Source organism: Epinephelus moara, chromosome 3, assembly GCF_006386435.1.
Source record: "Epinephelus moara isolate mb chromosome 3, YSFRI_EMoa_1.0, whole genome shotgun sequence".
In the NCBI taxonomy this organism is placed as follows: domain Eukaryota; kingdom Metazoa; phylum Chordata; class Actinopteri; order Perciformes; family Serranidae; genus Epinephelus; species Epinephelus moara.
Window position 1 is genome coordinate 18,350,485 of NC_065508.1, and position 24,250 is coordinate 18,374,734.

At 40.7% G+C, this 24,250-nt stretch overlaps 1 protein-coding gene across 3 annotated transcripts in view; it reads left to right on the forward strand.

Annotated features, from left to right (window-relative positions):
• The window catches only part of LOC126388273 (spectrin beta chain, non-erythrocytic 1), a 51,662-nt gene extending 35,909 nt beyond the window's left edge, over positions 1–15,753 (forward strand). For all 3 annotated transcript variants that reach the window (XM_050041297.1, XM_050041295.1, XM_050041296.1), the window contains 27 exons: positions 537–690; positions 803–1,197; positions 1,297–1,560; positions 1,642–1,853; positions 2,330–2,467; positions 2,588–2,807; positions 2,977–3,513; positions 4,476–4,678; positions 4,768–4,858; positions 5,025–5,171; positions 5,345–5,608; positions 5,864–6,088; positions 6,213–6,302; positions 6,512–6,790; positions 6,878–7,008; positions 7,117–7,321; positions 7,426–7,800; positions 7,892–8,136; positions 8,245–8,383; positions 9,141–9,225; positions 9,922–10,118; positions 10,285–10,409; positions 10,499–10,574; positions 12,716–12,894; positions 13,341–13,514; positions 14,544–14,586; positions 14,704–15,753. In XM_050041297.1, the coding sequence (XP_049897254.1) occupies positions 537–690; positions 803–1,197; positions 1,297–1,560; positions 1,642–1,853; positions 2,330–2,467; positions 2,588–2,807; positions 2,977–3,513; positions 4,476–4,678; positions 4,768–4,858; positions 5,025–5,171; positions 5,345–5,608; positions 5,864–6,088; positions 6,213–6,302; positions 6,512–6,790; positions 6,878–7,008; positions 7,117–7,321; positions 7,426–7,800; positions 7,892–8,136; positions 8,245–8,383; positions 9,141–9,225; positions 9,922–10,118; positions 10,285–10,409; positions 10,499–10,574; positions 12,716–12,894; positions 13,341–13,514; positions 14,544–14,586; positions 14,704–14,916 (5,406 nt within the window). In that variant the 3' untranslated portion in view covers positions 14,917–15,753. The remainder of the gene's footprint in view (positions 1–536; positions 691–802; positions 1,198–1,296; positions 1,561–1,641; positions 1,854–2,329; positions 2,468–2,587; positions 2,808–2,976; positions 3,514–4,475; positions 4,679–4,767; positions 4,859–5,024; positions 5,172–5,344; positions 5,609–5,863; positions 6,089–6,212; positions 6,303–6,511; positions 6,791–6,877; positions 7,009–7,116; positions 7,322–7,425; positions 7,801–7,891; positions 8,137–8,244; positions 8,384–9,140; positions 9,226–9,921; positions 10,119–10,284; positions 10,410–10,498; positions 10,575–12,715; positions 12,895–13,340; positions 13,515–14,543; positions 14,587–14,703) is intronic.
• The last annotated feature ends 8,497 nt before the right edge of the window (positions 15,754–24,250 follow it).

A 24,250-nucleotide genomic window follows, 5' to 3' on the forward strand; every position in this document is an offset into this window, starting at 1 on the left:
TGGAGATGTACATGTCTGTGTTTGTTTGTCTGGAGTGGAGTTGATTAGGACATTAATCCATGTCTTCTGTAATTTTCGGTGGTAACTAGAAACACGCTGTTAATGTTTTGGCGATTCAATCAGCCATTACCATATAATTAGGATGCTGTATGCAGTTTATTATCTGTTTTTTAATAGTGTTTGTCGCACAATGTCCTGTTTTCATTTAATAGTCTTCTGGTCTAATGGCTCAGATTAGAGGAATTTACTCTGCTTCGGCTTGAGTAAGGCTCTTGCTCCCCGTTTGTTCAGGTTAATGGTTTGAAGCTAACAGCTTGCTGAAATTGTGTTGTACGCCATTGGTCATTTAAAATATCACCAAGTGCAAGGCATAGCTCATAAAATGTCATGATTTAAAATGTATAAATATCTGTTTTGTTTAAAAATGTTGTCCACTCTTCACACATCCTGTTTGTGGACACACTACCCAACCCAGATTCCTACCTTGTGTATTTGCTGTTGCAAGCCAAATATTCTACTGGACTGTTCTGTTTCAGGGTCGTCTACAGTCTCCTGACAGTGGCAAACATTTGCATGACGTGTTGGACCTACTGCAGAAACACACTCTGGTAGAGGCTGACATTTCAGCTCAGGCAGAGAGGATCAAGGCAGTGCAGGGAGCTGCACAGCGCTTCACCTCCTATGAACAGGGTGAGTCTTCAAATATGTTTATATAATCTTTGTACAGATCATGCAGCTTTAGTCTCACCTATTTGTGCACAACATTTAAGTGCCCATGTATTCCTGCCTTTCTAATTGCCAGCCTACAAACCGTGTGAGCCGGGACTAGTTAGTGAGAAAGTTGACCTGCTGGGTCAGGCCTATGAGGAGCTTGGTCAGCTTGCTGGGAAACGCAGAGTACGCCTCGAGGACTCGCGTCGCCTGTGGCAGTTTCTATGGGATCTGGGAGAGGAAGCAGCCTGGATCAGAGAGCAGGAGCAGATCCTTGCCAGTGGAGACTGTGGTCGTGACCTCACTTCTGCCCTTCACCTGCTCAGCAAACATGAGGCCTTCAGGGATGAGATGGCAGCCCGTTACGGCCCCCTGAGTAATAGCATCGCTGCCGGAGAAGCTTTGGTTCAGGAGGGACACTTTGGAGCCCCAGAGGTCACAGAGAGGATTCAAGACATCCGTGCACAGTGGGCACATCTGGAGGAGGTTAGTGGTGATCATGATGATTTGTATTTGTACAGTATAATGCTATTCCCAATATTGCTTTATTGTTTTTGTAATTTTCTTGTTCTCCCTGCTTGCTAGACAACTAAGCTCAGAGAGCAGAGCCTTAAAGAAGCAGTGGCCCTGCACCAGTTTCAAACAGATGCCAATGACATGGAGGCATGGATCATGGAGACACTTAGACAGGTGTCCAGTACAGAGGTGGGCCATGACGAGTTCTCCACCCAAACTCTCGCTCGCAAACAGAGGGAGATAGATGAGGAGATCCAGAGTCACCGCCCCGGCATCGACTCCCTGCATGAGCAGGTCCAAGCACTGCCAGAGGCCTATGTACATTTCCCTCAGGTATGTGTGCTGTAATTTCATACTTCTTCAGTGATGACATGCTGTTGGTAGTACTAAATTATTGTTTATGGCTGACTGTAGGTGGATGGCCGCCTACCTGCTATTGAGCAGCGCTATGAAGAACTGGAGTCTCTGTCAGTGGCTCGGCGCCAGGCTCTGGAAGGGGCCCTGGCCCTCTACCGCATGTTCAGTGAAGCTGGTGCCTGCCAGCTCTGGGTGGAGGAGAAGGAGCAGTGGTTAGATAGCATGGAGATCCCAACCAAACTGGAGGACTTAGAGGTGGTGCAGCAGAGGTTAGTCTGGAGAGACTGTCAATACAGAAGATTTAACTTATGAGAAACATGATGACAGCTTAATTCCTATACCTTAAAAAGCCTTTTCAAATTGGAGACACTGAAGCTGCGACTTACACATGTAAAATAACAATTAAAAATCCATTCAAATATGTGTGAGACCAAGTTTTTTAATAGTGAGGGATGCTCTTGGAATTCTTTCTAACTGGACAATTACATAACTTTGAACTCTGAAGTAATTTCATTTGTGAAATCAAACACATTAGGTCATTTTGATGAAATTCCACAGACGATTAAAACTGTTAGAATATTTAGAAATATCCAGTACATCATTTTGTAGCTCTAATCTTGTTCTTAAAAGTATACAAAATGTTACTGCTCTCAGAGTTTTATTATCTATTGAAATATGTAGTCTAAATGAAAGTAGACTTTTCAGAATGAGTGAATTAATGCTGGTCTATTATTTATGACTGCAGATTTGAGACGCTGGAACCTGAGATGAACAACCTAGGCACTCGTGTCAATGATGTGAACCAGGTGGCCGAGCAGCTGCTGAGCTCCGACAACTGTAACAAAGACCAGATCCACCAGACACGAGACCAACTACACAACAGGTTAATGCTAACACATGATGCCTACTGAACCCCACTATTGTACACAAAAATATATTTGTAATCAATGAGTACTATAGTTAGCATTTTTAACCTAAATCTTACACTTGGTGTGATCCCTAGATGGAAGGAGTTTGAACAAATGGCTGGCCAAAAGAAACAAGCCCTGGAGTCGGCCCTCAACATCCAGAACTACCACTTGGAGTGTAATGAGATCCAAACTTGGATGAAGGAAAAGACCAAAGTGATTGAATCCACCCAGAGCCTGGGCAATGACCTGGCTGGTGTGATGGCACTGCAACGCAAACTCACTGGCATGGAGAGGGACCTGGAGGCCATTGAGGTATGGAGAGGTCACATGCAGTGACTTACTGGTGAGGGATGTAAACAGAACAGACTGTGTAACAGATAATGTAAAAATAAGCTAAATTGATCGTATGATCATTTTGGGCTTCGTATTGCCGTATCTTGTCATCATTTCTGCATTTAAATGATTTTTCATGTCCTTTCAGGGTAAACTGGATGATTTGAGAAATGAGGCTAAAAAGCTGGCCATGGAACATCCCGATCAGGCTGGAGAGATTCAAGGACGCCTGGCAGAGATTCAAGAGGTGTGGGAGGAGCTGAACGCCACCATGAAGCGACGTGAAGAGTCATTGGGTGAAGCCAGCAAGCTGCAGGGCTTCCTTAGGGATCTGGATGACTTCCAGTCGTGGCTGTCCCGCACCCAGACGGCTGTGGCCTCAGAGGACATTCCCACCTCTCTGCCTGAGGCTGAGAGTTTGCTCGCCCAGCACGAGAACATTAAGAATGAGGTGGATAACTATAAGGAGGACTACGAGAAGATGCGGGCGGTCGGTGAGGAGGTGACCCAAGGTCAGACGGATGCCCAATACATGTTCTTGGCCCAGAGGCTCCAGGCACTGGACACTGGCTGGCATGAGCTGCGTCGCATGTGGGAGAACCGCCACAGTCTTCTGGCCCAAGCGTTTGACTTCCAGACTTTCTTGAGAGACGCTAAGCAGGCAGAGGCTTTCCTCAACAGCCAGGTACGGACAACATAGCCTGTGCCAGAGAGCTATGGCCTCAATGAAACAAAAATCATGTATCATTGTAAAGCCTATTTGGCACAGTCCACAGTCCAGCAGTCAGTGCCAAAGTCAGAGCCAAATACCTGTGTGTACCTGAAATACATAGATATACTGCATGATTTAAGTAGATGATTATGCCTTTAAGCAGAGCATGGGTTAAACTAAGTATGAGTTGGAAAGAAATCTAAATAAATACAAATTTCTCAGCAGACCATCTGCCCCCTTGCACCTCCCATTTTTCTCAACATGACTAAGTTGCACTTGATTACAATACAAAGTCATCATATCTCTAATCTGAATTAATTGAAATTGATTTGATTCAATCTTCAGATTTGCAATTTTGTGATGGTTTAACCGCTAAAATAATTTCCAAGCTTAGATTTGTCTTTGCTGAACTAAAACAACACTAAAACCAGTTCCCACACTGGTTTTAGTGCAACACAAGTGTGTTGTTCTGATAATCAGAAATATGTTTACCCTCATGTTTAAACTCTGTTTACCCTATATAAGTCTCTATTGTGGTTGTGTGGGTGTTTGTGGTTTGTTTACACTGGTGGCCAGTTCTGTGTTTTCACATGCTCTCAAATCAGAGCAACTGGGAGGAGAGACGTAAGCTGCACTATAAGTGGGCCATAAGCCTAGATCTGTGTGGTGTAGGCCACTATACTACAATAGGTGATGTCATAAAATCGAAAGACCTACTGTCATAGTTCTAAGTGGCAGAAAAAATTATATTTGTGGCTCGTTCTATTTTGAATTATTTACTATATCCCCAGATTGTAGTTGTTTTATAAGTCTTAATCTCAACTCGTCACTTACAGTACGCCAACAGGCTGCAAAAATCATGAAGAATCAATGGAATTAGATAATTACACATAAGAAATGTAACACAAAGTGACATTCCTTTCCCCTCTGTGTAGGAGTATGTGCTGTCCCACACAGAAATGCCCACCACTCTTCAGGGAGCAGAGGAGGCCATTAAGAAGCACGAGGATTTCCTCACCACCACAGAGGCCAGCGAGGAGAAGATAACTGGCGTGGTGGAGGCCGGACGGCGCCTCATTAATGACTGTAATGCAAACTCGGACAAGATCCAGGAAAAAGTTGATTCCATCCAGGAAAGGTTGGAGCCGACCCCCATTAATGTTTTTCTTTTTAATTTGTAGTTTGAAGGACAGAAGCTCATTTAGCCTTCTCGTTAATTTTCTCCAGGCATCTCAAAAATAAAGAGGCTGCAAACGAATTGCTGGCAAAGCTCAAGGATAACCGTGAACTGCAGCACTTCCTTCAAGATGGACAGGAGGTAAAATTATTTTTAAAATCAAATGAAATATTAGCAGAATGAATAATACTCTCAGTAAAGGGATAAATATGTGACAGTTAGTTAATCATAAGAAACAAACTATAGAATTTGTGTTTATCACTAGAGAAATAATGCTTGTTCCATAATGCTGTTCTCTTTTCTGTAGCTCACGTTGTGGATCAATGAGAAGATGCTGACAGCACAGGACATGTCTTATGATGAGGCCAGAAATCTTCACAGCAAGTGGCAGAAGCATCAGGCCTTCATGGCAGAGCTGGCCTCCAACAAAGACTGGCTCGACAAAATTGATAAGGTGTGGCCATTTTTATATTAATCGTTGTTGAATTTAATGTCATCAATGAGTATTTAGACATCCACTTATCTGCCTGTTAATGGGTTGGCTGATCAATAAGGCTAGCTGGCATTTCATCATTAATTTATTCTGCCATCAATTCAAACATATTCTTGTTTCCTTGTCTCCAACAGGAGGGTCAGGCGCTGGTGGCCGAGAAGCCGGAGCTCAAACCTGTTGTTCAGCAGACCCTGGAGGACCTTCAGCGTCAGTGGGAGGAGCTAGAGGGCACCACCCGCACCAAGGCCCAGTGCTTGTTCGACGCTAACCGGGCAGAGCTCTTTACACAGAGCTGCTCTGCTCTGGATGTCTGGCTGAAAAACCTTGAGGGTCAGCTACAGAGCGATGACTATGGCAAAGATTTGACTAGTGTCAACATCCTGCTCAAGAAGCACCAGGTATAGAGCACACTGTGCAAGCAAAGCATGATCTATGGCATCTCTGCTGTCAAGAAATACTGTTCATTTTACACAAAACGTGTACTGAGAAGATTTACTGTGATTGTAATCGTGCTGAAAAAGCTTCAGAATGTATTTTATAAATCCTGAACTTGCTGAGCTAAGTGCATGTGGTGGGACTGGCCAAAGCTGTTTAGGGGAGATTGCTTAATGTCATACCTCCGTGTCTAACATTTTTGTTCTGTCACTGTATAGATGCTGGAGCACCAGATGGAGGTCAGAGAGAAGGAGGTGCAGTCCCTCCAGTCTCAGGCTCTGGCCCTGTCCCAAGAGGAGGCTGGACTCACCGAGGTAGATGGTCAGCAAAGGCGTGTCACTGATAACTTCTCCAACCTTCAGGATCCTCTCCAACTAAGGAGACAGCGACTACTCGCCTCCAAAGAAGCACATCAATTCAACAGAGACCTGGAGGATGAAATCGTGAGTGGGATTACCTGACTGCTTGCATAAATAAAATATAGAAGTTTGCAGTAAGTAAGTGTTTTTATTGCATCCTTTTTCACCTGATACTCATGTCTTATTCATTCGTCTATTTTCCTCTCAGCTATGGGTAAAAGAGAGGATGCCTCTGGCGTCTTCCACAGACCATGGAAAAGACCTGCCCACTGTACAGCTGCTGAGCAAGAAGAACCAGGTACAGTGAAAAAAGAATCAATTTCCTGAAACGATTAATTACTACTTTGTTTTTAAATGTTGTAATACAGGTTAATTAAAAGGAAGATAAAGGTGACTTACAATACACTCACTGGCATCTCTAAATTATTAAACACCTTCACTGAGCATACACCACAGGCAAATGTGAGGTGTGGAAAATACCAAACCCACCTTTTGTTTCTGAATCAGACATTGCAGAAGGAGATTCAGGGCCACCAGCCTCGCATCGATGACATCCTCAGACGAGGCAAGACTCAGAGCCAGTTAGATGGTGATAGGCAGTCTGTCCTGGAGGAGCGCCTCGTTGAGCTGGAGGACCTCTGGGGCCAGCTGATAGCCGAGACAGACAAGCGCCATGCCCGTCTAATGGAAGCCAATCGCGCCCAGCAGTTTTATGCTGATGGAGCAGAGGCCGAGGCCTGGATGGGAGAACAAGAGCTACATATGATGTCAGAGGAAAAAGCCAAGGTAAGACGAGACAAAATAGGACGTAGAATTGCTCTTACACTTCTTTCTGTCTTGACAAAATGTGATAATCCTGTGTTTGTTTCCCAGGATGAGCAAAGCGCACTAGTAATGGTCAAGAAGCACCAGACCCTCGAACAGGCGCTTGAAGACTACGCCCAAACCATTCACCAACTAGCCAACAGCAGCCGCCTCATGGTCACCAGTGAACATCCAGAGAGGTGAGGGAGCACAAATAGATCCAAATGTTAAACTAACATGTGACACAAGCTTTCTAAGGAAGGAAGCTGCACACCCACAACCACTGATCTGTCTTTTTATTTACACAGCGAGAGAATCACCTTAAGGCAAGCCCAAGTCGACAAACTGTATGCAGGGTTGAAAGACCTCGCTGAGGAGCGTCGTGGGCGGCTTCAGGAGAGACTGCGGCTGACCCAGCTGAAGCGGGAGGTGGATGACCTGGAACAGTGGATTGCTGAGAGGGAGGTGGTTGCTGGCTCCCATGAACTAGGACAGGACTATGAACATGTCACAGTGAGTTTTTTTCTCTGTCACATACTTTGGAGACACTGATGCTCAGGGTAATTTAGCTGAATTAATTATGTTTCCCACTTTTGCCCTGATTTTTCTTTCTACAGATGCTGAGGGACAAGTTCCGGGAGTTTGCTCGTGACACCAGCACCATCGGCCAAGAGCGTGTGGATGGTGTAAATGGGCTGGCAGATGACCTGATTGAGTCGGGTCATCCCGAGAACGCCAGTGTGGCTGAGTGGAAGGATGGGTTAAACGAGGCTTGGGCTGATCTGCTGGAGCTGATCGACACACGCACACAGATGTTGGCAGCCTCCTATGAGTTGCACCGCTTCCATCAGGATGCCATGGAGGTGCTTGGGCGTGTTAAGGAGAAGAGGGAGGGCCTGCCCTCTGACCTTGGCCGTGATTTGAACACTGTTCAACATCTACACAGACAGCACAACACTTTCGAAAATGACATCCAGGCCCTCAGTGGACAGGTCAGCTATCAGTTAATAAAGAGATCTCATGTGAGACTCAGGGAATGTGAATAGAAACCTGAATGTCCCTGCTTCATCTTTTACCCATTAGGTGAACCAGGTGCAAGATGATGCAGCACGGCTGCAGAAGGCTTATGCTGGGGAGAAAGCTGATGACATTCACAGGAGCGAACACGCTGTGACTTCTGCCTGGGAAGGCCTGCTTGAGGCTGGTCAGGCCCGCAGGCTCCTCCTGCTGGACACTGTGGAGAAATTCCGCTTCTTCAACATGGTGCGAGACCTCATGCTCTGGATGGACGGTGTCAACCTGCAGATAGATGCACATGACAGCCCCAGGTGAATGTCATTTTATGCTTAACTTGCCAGTTACTGTCATAAATGCTGTTATAATCAGTGTGTCAGACATATTTAAATCTCACCTCTGTCTCCTCTCTGTTGTCCCAGGGATGTGTCCTCTGCAGGACTGGTCATTGCCAATCATCAGGACATCAAGTCAGAGATCGAGACAAGAGCAGACAGCTTTACTGCCTGTATTGAGATGGGAAATACTCTCATCAACAATAATCACTATGCAGCCGATGAGGTAATTTGCCATGGCTCACTTCCACTGTTATCTACAGTCATACTAATGCATATTTACAAGAATGAGGTCTGAGTCAAAGGGAATACACTTAATGACTCATGTGGGTTATTACTTAAAGGACCAGTGTGTGGAATGGCGGGGCAGTTATTGGCAGAAATGACATGATATCCATAATTATGTTTTCATTAGTGTATAATCACCTGACACTAAGGTTCACTGTGTTTTTGTTGATAAGAAAGAGCTCTTAATATCTACAATTGCTCACATGTTTGTTTATCAGGAGTCCCGTCCTACTGTGCAGTGATTGGCTAGTACTTGTCACGTCGATTTGTGGAGGTGGAATGCTTTGAGGTCGGACGTGGTTAAAGATAGGGCAAAGAGGTCATAGTAAGGATTGGTACTAGCCAATCACAGCACAGTAGGGGAGAAAAAACATGGCATTTTGCACTTCCATGTTTCTATGGTAGCCCAGAACAAACACAATATTGGCGCTAGAGGCGTCCTTTCTTGATTTTGTTAAATTTTGAAGCCACTTTAGGTTCTTGAGAGCCATTTTGGATGCTCTGATTTTCTCTGCCTCTGATTGGCCTACCCAGATATTTTTACCCTAACCCTAACCAATCCAAGGAAAAAACTAAAATTCTGCTTGGAAAAGGAGGCGTGAGTGACGGTGTATTTAACCCCTTGGCGCCACTACATTCTACACACTTGTCCTTTAATGTTCTTCTCTTCATCTGTCCTCTGCTTTGATTCACAGATCCGGGAGAAACTGGCTCAACTGCAGGAAAAGAGAGACAAGATCAACAAAAAGTGGCAAGACAAGATGGACCATTTACAAATTGGTATGCATGCATAACATGTTATAGAGAATAGGGGCACATTGAGTCTAATAGTGCCATGGTAAAAGAGTTGTGAGTCATATTGTGGTGTGATTGGCAGAGGGTATGGGGTAAAGGTAGCAGATAAAGTACAAACACATATGTCCAGGTTAAAGTTCTAAGAGACACAGATTCATTCCTCCCTCGGAAATAGGATTGTTCAGAACAACTCAAAGTTATCATATCAGCCGCCTTTTCTGCAGGTCATAGGTCATACACGTATTAGATGGGTGTTGATTGCAATATGGCAAAAGTAGAGCCAGGACTAACGTTTTGGTTTGTTTGCATATGTTTTTATTTTTTATTTTGTGACCCCTTTGCTGAGCAACCCTTCCCGCACCAACGAAGTGGTCTTACTCAAATCAGTGAAGCTTTTGTTTTTTGCCATGAAGCTACAGTTGGTCTGAAAGGGCCGTAATAGGTAGACGTGATAGATAGATAGGTAGGTGGGTAGGTAGGTAATGTAGATAGATCAAACACAACAATTACAGACACTCAATAAATATAAATGTGCATAAATGTGCTAGTAAGCATCTGACTCACTACTAATAGTTTCTGTTGCTGTTTATGCTGTATTTCTTAATGTCTCATTATTTGTTCACTCTCTGTCTTTTTGTTTCTCCCTCTTTATCTTTTGCTCTTCTTGTCTCTGCATCTCAGTGCTGGAGGTGCTGCAGTTTGGACGCGATGCCTATGTGGCAGAGTCTTGGTTGGCAGGGCAGGAACCTTTGGTGCGAGCAGCCGATCTGGGCTCAAATGTGGATGAGGTAGAGAGCCTAATTAAGCGCCACGAGGCCTTTGAGAAGCTTGCTGCAGCCTGGGAAGACCGCTTTTCGCTGCTAGAGAAACTCACTACAGTAAGTAGAGAGATGACTTACACATCAAAATAGCGTCTGGTGCAATAGATACAGGATATACAGGATGTACAGGATGTCCGCCTCTCATCTGTGAATGTAGGCATTGATTTTTCCTCACTCATGAGGTGTTAGGTTTAGATAAAACAACTGACTTCCCGTTTTTCAGCTTGAGGAGCAGGAGATCCAGAGGAGGCGAGAGGAAGAGGAGAGAGCGCGGCGACCCCCGACACCGCCCCCAGTAGAAGTGGCACCATCTGAGACAGAAAGTCAAGCACATGATTCTGCAGCCAGGTAAAATAAAGGGGAGTTGTGGTGGAGCAGAACGGTGTTGGCGTACAGTATCAACAGACATTGATTTTTTTTTTTTCTTTTTAACACAGAACCAGTCTGGACCAGACCACACTCAATCAGTCGGTGTCAGTGAATGGAGTTCACAGCGACAATGACACATCTCAGGTGAGTGTTTTTTAAATCCAAATGCTTTGTGTGCTACAGGTTTCTGCTCTGTAATTTTTTACCAGGTTTCTAATGTCATTTTTTACCTTTGGGCTCGAGCACATAATGTCCTATAATGTCTTTTCCATGTTCCATGATTCATCTTCTACATTATGACATGGATTATATTCGCCCCCCCACTCAGTCTGTGTCAAAAAGTCAATTACAGAAAGATAAATGATGGTAACTTTGTACAGATGTTGCCATGAGATGTCCACATTTAATACTATTCAATTACTATGACAAATATAACCTTATGTTGCAAACTATGAATTTCGTGAAAGTATATGAGTTGTAAAAGAAGTCCAAACCTGTGAGTATGTCATACATTTAATACATAATGTAAGTGTATGTGAGTGTGTGTCCCTGTCTCTGTCTGTTCTACTCCAATCAACAGTGTTGTTTCAGTACAAACCTTGTCACATTATCATGTAATTTGCTATTGTCCAGTTGAAAGTAATATATGTATTTTTCTTATCAGAGAATGGCTATTAATTGTAAATTATGAAGTGTTTATTTAAGCAGAATTTTTTATTTTTTTTAGGTATTTTTGATGATACTTGAAAAATAAGTTTGTATTGTGGAAGCACTTTTTCTGAAAAGAATCAGGCTTGCAAATGAAGAAACTTACCCACCACCTCAGGAACCCTGAAGTGGGGTTTGGGATCTGGGTGGGACATACTTCATGCATGTTACACGATATAGTGAAAGTCCTTATTGGCAGATGCCGGAGGAGATGATGGCAGTCTACACTAGCTGCTGGTTGAAAGCAGAAATAAATGTTAAGGTTTGCAGCAGAAACTACAGAGAATAATCAGTCAGAGAAAGGGAGCCATTTCTGTATACATTTATCATATGGTCACAGTTGTTGACGACTGTTGTTAGAAGCCAATCAAAATGGTGTCTGAGAAAAAGTTCTAGAAGTGTAACCAGTGTCTAAAACACTTCTTAACAATGTCTTGTTACGTTTTTATCAGCAGTCATTATCGCTATCGTTGTCAGTGGGAAAGAAATCAGAGCCTAAACGTGTGTGTAAGCCAAAGCAGCCGGAGCGTGTGAGTACCAAGCCGTGGTCAGCTGTGTAGCTCTCCCCTCGCCCCCGTCACAGCCTCCGCTCAGCTCCTGGTCAACTGCAGTGCCTCTTTTCTTCTGTTGAGAAGCCATCGCTCTCTGTCACAGATGCAAAACCATCGCTTTATTTATTCATGTTCCATCAATGAGTCCCATTGCTGTTTTAAAAGGCATGATGCAGATTCATGAACAGATTGCTGTCATGGATCAATCTGCTGTTGTATATGTGCTCATATTGACCAGGACAGGAGTGACTGTACGTGTGAAGCCCAGAGTTGTAAATGTGGTGGTAACTGTAGCTGTTCGCAGATGATTTATGTGTAGTTCGTTTTAGTCTTTCCCTATATGTGTACACTTCCTGTGATGAGTGTGAAAGTCATTAATAGTCTTTCTAGAAAAAAGGTTTGTTGAGGAAATAGAAACACAACTACTGTCACAAACGAGTACTTTAAAAGGCATCATGTTGTCTGTGGTTTCCGTATTTAAGATAAATTTGGTAAACGATTTTAGGCTTTTAGAGAGTTGACCTGTATTTGAGTTCATGTATGTTTTGTCTGTGTGTGTGTAATAGTGTAGAGTCATTTACTGTGGCTCAATATATTACTGATACTTGACTGAAGAGGCAAAGATTATTTTAAGAATACCAGTAATGATATTTACATCGCAAATTTGTATCTGCCTCTGTTCCAAACAAATCTGGCAGCAGGTACATTTTGATTATTATTATTTTAACATTTTAACTATCCATGTTCAGTCCAGCATGCATATTTCGCACATGTGCTGTTATTTTAATTGTATATCTCACCCGTATGAGTGACTGTAATCGTCCTGTGTAATATCAGTGTACTGTGTGATAATGTGGACCCACGCTATGCTGTTACCTGAGGTAATCATACGGTGCCGTCAAAGCAAGCGTCATCATGGCTTTTCATGTATGGCTGTGAATGGCTGCTTTGCTGCTCACTGCTTCCATCCAGTCTCGTGTTTTTCCACCTCCTCACCACCATTCATGTTCTTGGTTTGAACCGCAGGGCTCAGAGTCTGAGTCGGTGAATGGACCAGGAAGGGACAGTGGGCTGGCATCGTCTCGCCTCGAGCCTTCTGCCACGTTACCGAGCAGGGGTGGAGCAGAGTCCGAGCCAGATACCATGGAGGGGATGCTCTGTCGAAAACAGGAGATGGAGTCCCACAGCAAAAAGGCAGCTACCAGGTGAGTGTTGGTGTGGAGGGAGTTGGTCAAGTGCATTAAAGGGGACCTGTTATGCTTGTCTGTATTTTGCGTCTTATATAATATTACAATGTTGGATGTTCGTATGTAGAAATAATTCCTGTGAGCATAAATCTCAGGCTTCAGACCGTTCTGAACACTCTTGTTTCTTACAGTTTTGTCTACTCTAGCTATCTTCATCATAGTGTGCCAGATTTCTTTATATCATCATTGGCTTCAGGCATGCAACTGCAAGTGTTTACATTACGTAGTCTACAGTGCTACTTAAACCTACATGCTAACTTCAGAACAACATGTAAACTCAGTTGCTTATGTTGTTAATTTGTCCCCAATTTTAAAAACATATTCTTGCTTGAAAATGTCTGGTTGTGTTAAAAAGCTCTTACTGGTGATTTTTCCACATCTTACTTATTTTTTTACTCCCACAGATCCTGGCAGAACGTGTACTGTGTCCTAAGAAAAGGAAGTCTCGGTTTCTATAAGGACGGCAAGAGCGCTAGCAACGGCATTCCATACCACGGAGAGGTACCCATAAGCCTCGGGGAGGCTGTGTGCGAGGTGGCTCACGACTATAAGAAGAGGAAATTTGTATTCAAGCTCAGGTGAGAATAAACTTGGTAACTAATGATGCCAGAAAGAGGGTTCCTGATTCAGTACAATTGTCACGCTGTTTGATTTATTTATCATTATGTTTTCAGGTTGTCCGTCCTATTGTTGTGAAAATGATATCTCAAGAACAGCTTTAGGGAATTTCTTCAAATTCGGCACAAACATTCACTTAAACGTAGTGATGAATTAATTAGATTTTAGTGGTCAAAGTCACTGTGACCTTGCATTTGTGTCATTCTCCTATATGCAATATCTCAAGAAGGCTTTGAGGGAATTTCCTCAAATTTGACACAAACATTCACCCAGACTCAAGAATGAAAAGATTAGAAATTGGTTGTCAAAGGTCAAGGTCACTGTGACCTTGCGTCTGTCTTATTCTTGTGAATATTTCAGAACACCTTAAAGGAATTTCTTCAAATTTGGCACAAACACCCACTTAGACTTAAAAATGAACTGAGTAGAATATGGTGGTTGAGGGTCAAAGGTTACTGTGACCCCACAAAACATGTTTTTGGCCATAACTCAAGAATTCATACGCTAATTGTGACAAAATTTCAAACAGATGTCTAATAGGATAAAATGATGAAGTGATGACATTTTATTTCCCAAAAGGTCAAAGGTCAACTTCACTGCAACGTCATAATGTTCTGCAAAAACACTTTTCTGGTCATGTCTGACTCAACGTCATAACTCAGGAACAGAAGGGGAGACATTTGGTCAGATGCTAAATTGGTGACACTAAATTTAGTTGTCCACCTTGAGACTGTGCTGATTATTTGTTGATCTTTTGTGCTGCCGTGTTGAAGATATGTGTGTGAAGCATCCATGTTTTCACAGACATGGTTGTAAACTAACTGCAACTTGACCAGTTTGTGGAGAAATACAACCATGAGGCGGTAGTTCTAGTTTATTTTATTTTAAAGTGAGAGGCTGTAATAAAATACCAAGAAGATGGTGAAATAGTGAGATGTATTATTTTATAGCTTATATCTGACTAATGGTCTTCAACATTGTGTCTGCAGGCTAGGAGATGGAAAAGAGTATCTATTCCAAGCAAAGGATGAGGTGAGATGTGAACAGAATCACTCTACTAAAACACATAATTGAATACAAATTATATTTGTGTCCTGTGACTCTCCTTCACAACGGTTAAGTATAATAAATATTTTTGGCTGTTTAAAGGCGGAGATGAGCTCCTGGATCCGTTCCATCCACAACTCCATTCCAGCAGGATCAGGAGACTCGCCAGTAGGTCCGCGGGCCCTCAGCCGCGCCATGACGATGCCTCCCATCTCCCCCAGCTCAGGTGAAGCCGGAGGCGTTACCATGCGCAACAAGGAAGGGAAAGAGAAGGATCGTGAGAAGAGGTTCAGCTTCTTTGGCAAGAAAAAATAGAACTCTCGTTTAAATCGATGGAAACTACATTTGTCAAAATTTCAACAGACTGAAGCAGGCAGAAAGCAAAGTACAAACCGGTCACACAAACACACTGCTCTCAGTGCAGGCCCCAAGGAATTTGTCGACGGCTACTGTACGTGGCTTACAGAGAACTTTGTTTCTTTTCTTTCTCTCTGATTCTCTCCCTCGCCAGTTTTATCTGTCATTTTCTTTTACGTTCACTCAATTCATAATTCACATTCAGCTGCACCCAACAATGAAAGCCCTCATCCAATTTCAGCCGACCAGCTGAGCTTATTAGTCTGAGTCAGTAACAGGTGTGGTTGGCATTAGCAAGGATTCAGGCCCAGTTCAGTTCCAACCCACCAACACGGCTCTCGCTCAACGTGAATTCTTCCTCTTCCCTGAGTCTCGACTAGCTGAGCTGCTTTGATGCCGTGTCGCTAGTTAAACAATGGATGGAGGCTTTCCACTGTGGTGCACCCCTTATTTTATTTCTCCACTTTAAAGCGCTCTCTCTTTGGGAAGGACCACATCAGTCTCTTTTTCTGTTCTTGGTATTGATGTTATTAACCTGACCGATATTATTGCTATTATTATTATTATTATTATTATTATTTATCTTTTGCTATTGCTGGTTTGAGAAAACAAACTAATTAATTTGCCAGTAGATAATCTTGATTCATGTTGTGGAGAGAAACAAATTTGGTTCTAGTGGAGAATGTTGGGCTTGCCCTTTGTATGTATTATTTTGTTTATTTTAGGAATGACAGTTGATGAGGTGTTTTTGAGAAAAAAAAATAAAGCTCATTAAATTTTAGCAGTGTGCAGTAAGTGATCACAAGTTTCATTGGGAAAATGATATATATATATATTTAATAAGTGGTTTTATTTTTTATTTTGTCTCTAATTTTGCCTGTATTTGATTATTTCTTTCGAGTGATCTTTTCTGCTTGATTTTCAACTTTTTTTTTTTTTTCTGTACAAAGCAGAGAAGATTAGTTTTCTAGTGTGTGTGCGTGTGTGCGTGTGTGTGTGTGTGTGTGTGTGTGCGTGCGTGTGTGTGTGTGTGTGTGTGAGTTGTGGTGCTGTGGATTTTGCACGTTTATGTTATACCTGATCAAACGTGGCCAGATGAATGCTGCTTTTCGGTCCGCAGACGAAAATCAGACACAAACACGAAATAACAATATCACCGGAATGATTTCATAAAATTAGCTTTTTCTTTGCTTCTGGTTTTTATTTTATGTAAGCTGACATTACCAATGAAGTTCCTCCAGACCAGACGCTTTCATTATTTCTGTTTAAGTCTTCTAATATCTATTTCCGTTCTCTCTCTCTCTATCTGCTGGTGTGAAGGCACGGGGGCAGTTTGTAGATAAAAAGCTGAAGCACATTTTCCGTGGCAGACCGCGAGGATGCGAGCAGGACAGATGGACAGCTGACAGGTCTCATTACAGGTGAAGTGAGGGGTGTGCAAGTGATATCAGACAGGCAGTGAAGAATGCGCTTCATATGCTACCTGACAGAGAGAGGTGTACTGAGCCTTACTTGAACCCACTCCAGATACACTGAACCCCTTTTTACAACCTCGCCCTCCATTCGAACAGTCTTAACGAAAGTTTTTGTAGTACGAAGATGAGAATGTTAAAAATGTGCCCTGTGGCAATGATCTAATGTATGTCAGTGGATTATATATGCAGGTACAATATGAATTAACAGCAACGACAGAAAGCTCTGCCCACTAGTGGTGGCAGGGAGGGAGAAGTCCCAAATTGTCTCTTAGACGAGCTTTGCTCTCTTGCATATGTGGCATGACTTCATGTAGGTTTATACTTGTATGTGTCTCCATCATTGCCATCTATTCTCTTCTGTGTCGATGTACTCTGGAAAAGATCACCTCATATGCAGGGTTGGAGAGCAACTATGTAATTGGCATTTCTAAATCAAGATAATGGCAATCCAATATGTAAAAAAAAAAGAGATAGGTGTTTATTAGTTTCCTCAAATATGCTACATGTTTGAGATGATAAGAGCATTTCTAGTATCTTGTGAGACTGTAGGCAGTAGTGCAATCTTATATAAATTGGTCGTTAACTGTTATTATAGTCATTCACTTAAATCCAAGCGTTAATTTGCCTTTTCTAACTGCCAAAATGCAACAGGAAGTTACTGGATAACAATTCTGAATTCAAGAGTTTTATGGATCATTTTAAGTAGGTTGCAAGCGAGTAATTATTTCTGATTTATTACACTCTGAAAAGTAACTCTTTTAAAGCTGGTAATTGCCTGGATGTGTACACCATGCCTTTGAAAAAGGCAAACTGTTGCGATAACACAAACAGCTGGAAGTTTAACAAGCTGGCCTTATTTTCCAGTCCCGAATGAATGTCGAATGCTCAAATCAAAGACCCCAGAGAAGTATCCTAACATCCACTTTGAGACTATTAAACAGTGACAGCACCTGGTTCAAACTATATCAATCTGACTGCCTTGTCTCTGTCAGTGGGATTTGTATCAGTTAAGTAGCCTTAGACTTAGCTACGATCTAGGAGAGTCAATATGGTCATTGCATACATAAGTGAGCCGACGCAGTTAGCGTACATTGTGCACAATTTCGAATGGAGGAGTCATTCTTCCCCGGTGGACGAGCTGTTTTTAGTGCTACCTTCTCTCTGCTCTGGACATCAGACACAGCATCCAGTCGATGTTAGGAACTTAAAGGTCAAACAGTGTATTTTCTTATCAGCTCATTTGAATGTGAATGATTCAAATTAGTTTGGCCAAATTGGTCATGTGAAGCAAAAATATTTCTCATACTTGACATACTGTACACGAGCTCTCTCTCTATCTCTTTCACACACGCTCACACGTTAATACCGTACTGTATACTCAATGCAGAATGACCCTGGCAACCCAGTTTTGTGGAAATGTCCTCAGCTGGCTGCGATTCGATGTTGCATCCTTTTAAAAATAGCATCGTGCTACTGGTGAGCTTTGACCAGGACATGAAAAGTAATGTATTCTTGATGTCAAAGAGATGAGTTTTTGGTAATGAGAGTACTTGTAACAATGGAGTACTTAATGAAGAAGAAAAAAATAAACTTTTACTTGTTAAGTATTAGATATGGGTGAAAACAGACTGGTGACAATTTGAGCTTCCTTTTTTAGAAGAAGGCAGGATATTTGCTGTCTAGTGGGAGCTTGTATTTTTTCATCCAGTGGTCTGTCTTGCAGCATTTGATAAGCCTGTCCTCCTACCTTCATTTCTCATTACTTTTGACGAATGTCTGTTCCTTCCTCTGTAATTCAGAGTTGTTAATACCACTACTATTATTAATTGCTATTATTATCATTATTGCTACTGTTGTTACTATTACTACTACTGTTACTAATGCAACTTATTGCAAAAATTATAACTGCTGTCCATTTTCAGGTACGTGTCTGTAATACCAGACCCTTCCACACGATGTCAGTGTGCTGTGGAGCATTTTCATTACAAAATCGAAAATAATGTTTGTTGACTTGTGTATCTACATCTAATATTAGGAATAATAAAACATGGTTTAATCAAAAATCATGATAGTGTTTGGGGGTTTATTTATGATTAAATAAAAGCTACGGATTGCTCCAGCTTTTATTCTAGTAGGTGCATCAGATAGAGTATGATGGATATTTGAATTATAGTCAGCAGACAAACTCATATTCATATCTCAACTATGGTATAACTTAAATTAAAAGCCTAGTCCCAATTAAAAGCCCAATCTCTTTTACTAGCCCGGTGTGGCTACACATTTTGACAAATAAAGGCCTGTCTCAATTACAGGCCTGGTCTGGTTGCCAAGCAGTTCATTGTAAAGAAGTTCTCTGGATGTTTAAAACCGGGTTGTCGACTACCTACTTGAGCTAATGTTAGATAGCTGTGCAGATCGCACCTATAAATATAAATGTTTCAGCTTAGTTAGATTCTCCACAATTCAGTCAGTTCATTTTATAGAAACTATGAGCACCAGAGAAGACCGTAATTCATTCAGATTTACCACCATGATGAAAGAACCAGTGGTGACTCTGTACCTTTGAAGCTGTTATAAAGTCAGAATATGTGTCCGTTACATGATTACCCAGTAAGTTATTCATATTCCTTTAGTCTGTAAGAGTCCACTGCTCAAAAGAATCAAAAGGGTTTTTCATAAAAATTAATCCAAGTTTTTGAGTATTGTTTTAACAGGATAAAGTTGTGTTGTGTCAGTATGCTGGGTGCCGTAATCCTTGAGTTCTGTAAAATGAGTGTCATATGGTTCTCTTTCTCTGATGGCCTGTCTGTCGGAGCTAGATTAAATTAATGATTCATAATTGCTGTGTGATATTCATACTGGTTCAAATAAACAATTTGATTGTTTTTTCCATCTTTGCTGAGCAACAGTTTTGCATGAACGAAATTAAAGGCCTGTCCGAAATAAAGGCCTTTTGACTTCAGTGATGTAAGCTAATAACCTGGGCTACTAATAGAAGTATTAGGGTAAATGTTCTTAAAACCATTAGTAATTGGGATTTCACAGTAAAGTGCATCATTATCAGTCGCTTTTTTCCAGAAAATCTTGTCTGTGGTGGGACAGCTTACAATGGGATTGGTCAGAGATATCTTGATACTTTAGTTCCAAGTGTGCTTCAAGAAATGCTGATCCTAAAATGCTAGATCCTACATTTCCCACAATGCAATCAGAGCTGGACAATATGTTGATATCATATCTATATATTGATATGAAACAAGTTATTGTCTTTCATTTTGGGTGTCTTAATATGAGTTTTGTCTTTTCCTGGTTTTAAAGGCTGCATTACAGTAAATTGATGTAAATTTCTGAACTTATTGCCCTAAATGCAAAGTATTTCAGACCCTTGTCTCCTAAACAGCCACTTCTTCCAAACCCCACATTTTGAATTTGTTACCCCATCGATGGTGCCTCTAGGTAACATTCCCATTTTCGTCTGTTTATACACCACAATAAATCCTAAATTATGTTGCAATTCTCCGCCATTGCCCCAAGACAACCAGTATTACTGTTTACATGACTCTCTGGAAGACATGCTGAGTCCCTTTTTTGGAATCTCTCTCGCATGGTTCAGCTTCATCAACTCCCTCCACAAAAGTGGCCTGAAAACGTCTTTTTGTGTCATTTTACAGTCTGTTAGTTTGATAGTTTGGTCGATAAAATGTAGAAGTTAAGTTTGCTGAAATATTCTTACACTCTTTAACACATTTATTCCTATGGGATGTTCCACAGTGGTGCAATGTTGTCTGAAGAAAATGTTCAAACAAACAAACGAGTTAAGAGTTAATTTTAATGGGGTTTTTTTCAGTTTCAAATGCCATGGATTTTAATCTTAAAGGTTTTTTAATATTTTCCATAGGTATTATATCAAACGTAATTAAAATTTTAAACAATAACCCTCTTTTTTAAATTTCTTGCTGTTATGGTATGGTGTTGCTTTAAGGTAACGTACCCAAAAGTGAACCCGATTTTTTTTAAATTACGTATACTTGGTCTTTTTATGAAAAAAAAAAACTAAATTATGGCCTTTTTTTTTGCCAACTTGCATTATAGTGCGTACCATATTATTCACGTATTTTGTTAAAAAATGTCACTAAGCCCAAATAACTCTGATGACACCATCAGAGTTGTCTTTTCAGACATGGAAAGGTCGTTCCAGAGCTGCAAAACACGTTATAAAAATGTTTTCTAATTTTCTAGTATCACTCTTTATGACGAGTATACTCAGTGGAGTTCCCCTTTAAAAATGCAAGCAAATCGAGACTAAATGAGCAAAATTAAAATAAAAAAATAGTTGCTTTTAGGGGGAAAGATAGGATAATGAACAAAGATTTTAACTTTTGATTATATAAATATAAAACAGTTGATCCACATGATAAAATCACCAGATGAGGAAATATCTTAAGGAAGAATGATGTTTCTAATAATATAATAATAATATGAGAGCTGGAGAATCTGTGTCAGGTAGCACTAAAGCTGTTCTGGTGTCCAACCCATCAGTACATCTGTTGTTGCAAGTAAATTCATAAAACAATATCTGTCAAGAGAGCAGAATGAGTTTGTAATTTGCCAATTAAAAACCTTAAAATATTCTTGATAGGAGCCTAATATGTGTGTTCACATTTTACCATGTGAAATACAGTTCTTGCAGTAAAGGTGCAGTGGACGTGATTAGCTGCTGCAGTGATGTCATTAAGAATGAATTAATGGTGAAACTGCAGCAAATGAGGCCAAGGATGATCGAGTGATGACTAACACACGGTCGGTTTATGGTGAATCAGTGGCTGCGGGGAAGGATGACATCATCTAAAGAGCAGTGAGAGTTGTTAAAAGAAACCTGAACCTTTGTTTCATTACAGCAGATGTAATCTCCATACTGGAGGCTGAAAAATGGGAGAGGATGAGGATGGTGGTCAAAGACCGAGCGAGCAAGATAACATAATCTAACAGTTCATATGGAGAAAGGGGTAGGAGGGACTGAAGGAATGCCTCCTCCACATATCTGAAGCAGTTAGACTCGGTCTGTGCAGGTTAAATGATTTCCTTTCACACAAATTTAAAAGCCAAATGACGACAACAGTCAACAAATACAAAGGATTTAGGTGTGAATGACAAAGCAATGAATGTGTGAAACTTGAATGTGAAGCCAGGACCAGTACAGTGAAACCTTTTCGATAAAGCATGACTACGAATTTGGTGACATTTAAAAATAACAACAACAAATATCCAGCAATGAAGTGCAGCTTTTCTCTGTATGTTCAGATCCATTATAATTTGTAAATGTAACTTGGTAACAGTTCAGGTGTTGCTCAAAACATTAACAATAGCTCTTTTTTATTGAACTGAAGCAGCCATCATTGATTTTATTATTTACATTTTTTTTTCCCTCACTGTGACATGTTAAACGATGAAAATACTCCATAGTTTAAGTTGTCCTGCCCTGACAGAAACAACAAAACTAACAGAAAGACGAGGGAGATGTCAGTTGCAGTTAACTCTGTAAAGCTATCTCTTTGAACTATCCTAAAAAAAATCTGGAAAGGTTTTATATCAGTAAAAGAAAAACACACATTGTTTATCCTCGCACTGATAGTGGACAGTAAATGTGTTTACAGCCATGAACTCACGCAACCGACAAACTTTTCTTCAAGCTCAACTCGTTGTTTTACTGGACTGGATTTATCAAAATTCAAGTAAGTAAAATGTTTTAAATGGTAAATTTTGTGATCATTACAAGGTCTAGAACATGTGTGTCTCTGTTTATAGACCTTTCAATATTGGACCACCTACTACTCATTAACAGCTTGGTTCCACAGTTATCTGACTAGTTGTTCACAGATTGTTAAACATGGTAATGTCATGTCAGATCCAGTCATTGTGAAGAAGGGTGTTCCACAAGGATCGCTTTTGGGACCCTTGCTTCTTTCTTTCTTTTTTTTTTTTTTTTAACCAAGAATATGTTTCTTCAATTTTAACAGGTTTACATAATACATATTCACAGCAGGTATCAAACTTAAAGTATATATGACGAGGAACAACGTGTGAAATCCACTCACAATCCTCCCCATTCCACATACCCCAAATAAAAGCTGGAATATCGTCAACAGGACAGTTCTCTAACTTCTGATAGTACAAAATACCATGTGAGCTGAAAGTCATTAAAAGAGATAGGGAGGGATGACTATGTCAAACGAAAGCTCCGAATAGAAGGTACTTTATCAGAGTATACACTGACAGAAAGCAACAGAAACAAGAAACAAACACAAAATCGTTTTTAAAACACCTTCCAACACACTCTTACAGATCTGAAACTGCCTTTAAACTCAACCAAAACTAAAAATATGACTTTCTCCCCTGGATAAACAAAGCTTTCAACCCTCTCCATGAATATTCATTATGGTGTCTGCATTCAATCTGTTGATAATTGTAAATATTTGGGAATTTGGATGGACAAAAGTCTCAATTTTGAATATTTACTACCTTGCAAAGAAACTGAAATTCACACTGTATTGGGAAAACGCTTTGCTAGCCTACTTCTGTCTGTTTGATTTTGGCGATACTTTTTACAGGTTTGCCTCACAGTCCACCTTATCCAAGCTTGGCCCTCTATCTCTCAGCCCTGAGGTACATGACTAAACCTAGTTTCAGGACCCATCATTAAACCTTGTACAGCATGGTAGGATGGCTGTCCTTACTTTGCCTATGTTACAACACTGGTACATCAGTACAGTCTTTATAAGATCATCTCAGGTAAATGTCCAACGTGCCTAAGCCAGATGTTTTTATCTTTGCAAAGCAGCTATAATCTGAGGTCACACACATGGCTCCAGTTTAACTTAGAATAAAGGAATCAGTCAGCTCTAGCTGCAGCTTTATTTAACAAACTAGATTAAATATTGTTGCTGGGATTTAATCTAGTTTTTAATAGTTTAATATTTAATAGTTGTCCTATTTGTTTGTATGCTGCTATATGACCCTGTCTCACTTGCAAAAGAGGTTTTAATCTCAGTGTGACTTCCTAGTTAAAGATCTGTAGTATTGTGGAACACATTTATCATGATTTTAAGCTTTTTATGTCCGTGTTGCAATTCTACAACCCTATAGGTCAGGGTGGTAGTAAAAATACCATGTGCACCTTACTCATTACATGGTGACATTGCACTTTTCACATATGGAAATAAATACCAATGCAATTATAATGTATTTGATGATTCACTATAAAGACTTTTAGTTTAGACCAGAAATTAATACATTAATAAATTATTTGTGGTTGCAGTATTTCAAACTGTATGTATAAAATCATGCATGGAACTACAGTATATGTTATTAGTAAAAAAATATACTAAATGTATACTGTTTTTTTTTTTTCCTCAGTTTCCGGAATTATTATTATTATTTTTATTTCATTTATTTATTTTTTCTTTTGAGTGGGGTGCTTGTTTCATTGTTATAGGACAGGTGTTCGTTCAGTGTTTCTGAATGTGAGGTTGTAAGTGTTCTTGGGGGATGCATGTGTTCCTTTTAGTGTGATAAGTAGAAAGCATAATAGGATAGCCAGACAGTGTCCTGTGCATTTAATGGAATGTGTAAGTAGAGTTAGGATTTATTTGCATTAAAAGTATTTAGCCTTTAGGTTATCTATGACAACATAATACTCATTTGTATTATTTATTATTATTTAACTTTTACATTCCAGAATACCAAAGAGAGGTCTGCTACACAGTGAGCCGGATGTGACTGATGCATCCAAAATGGAGATGGATTTTGAGATGGAAACAGAC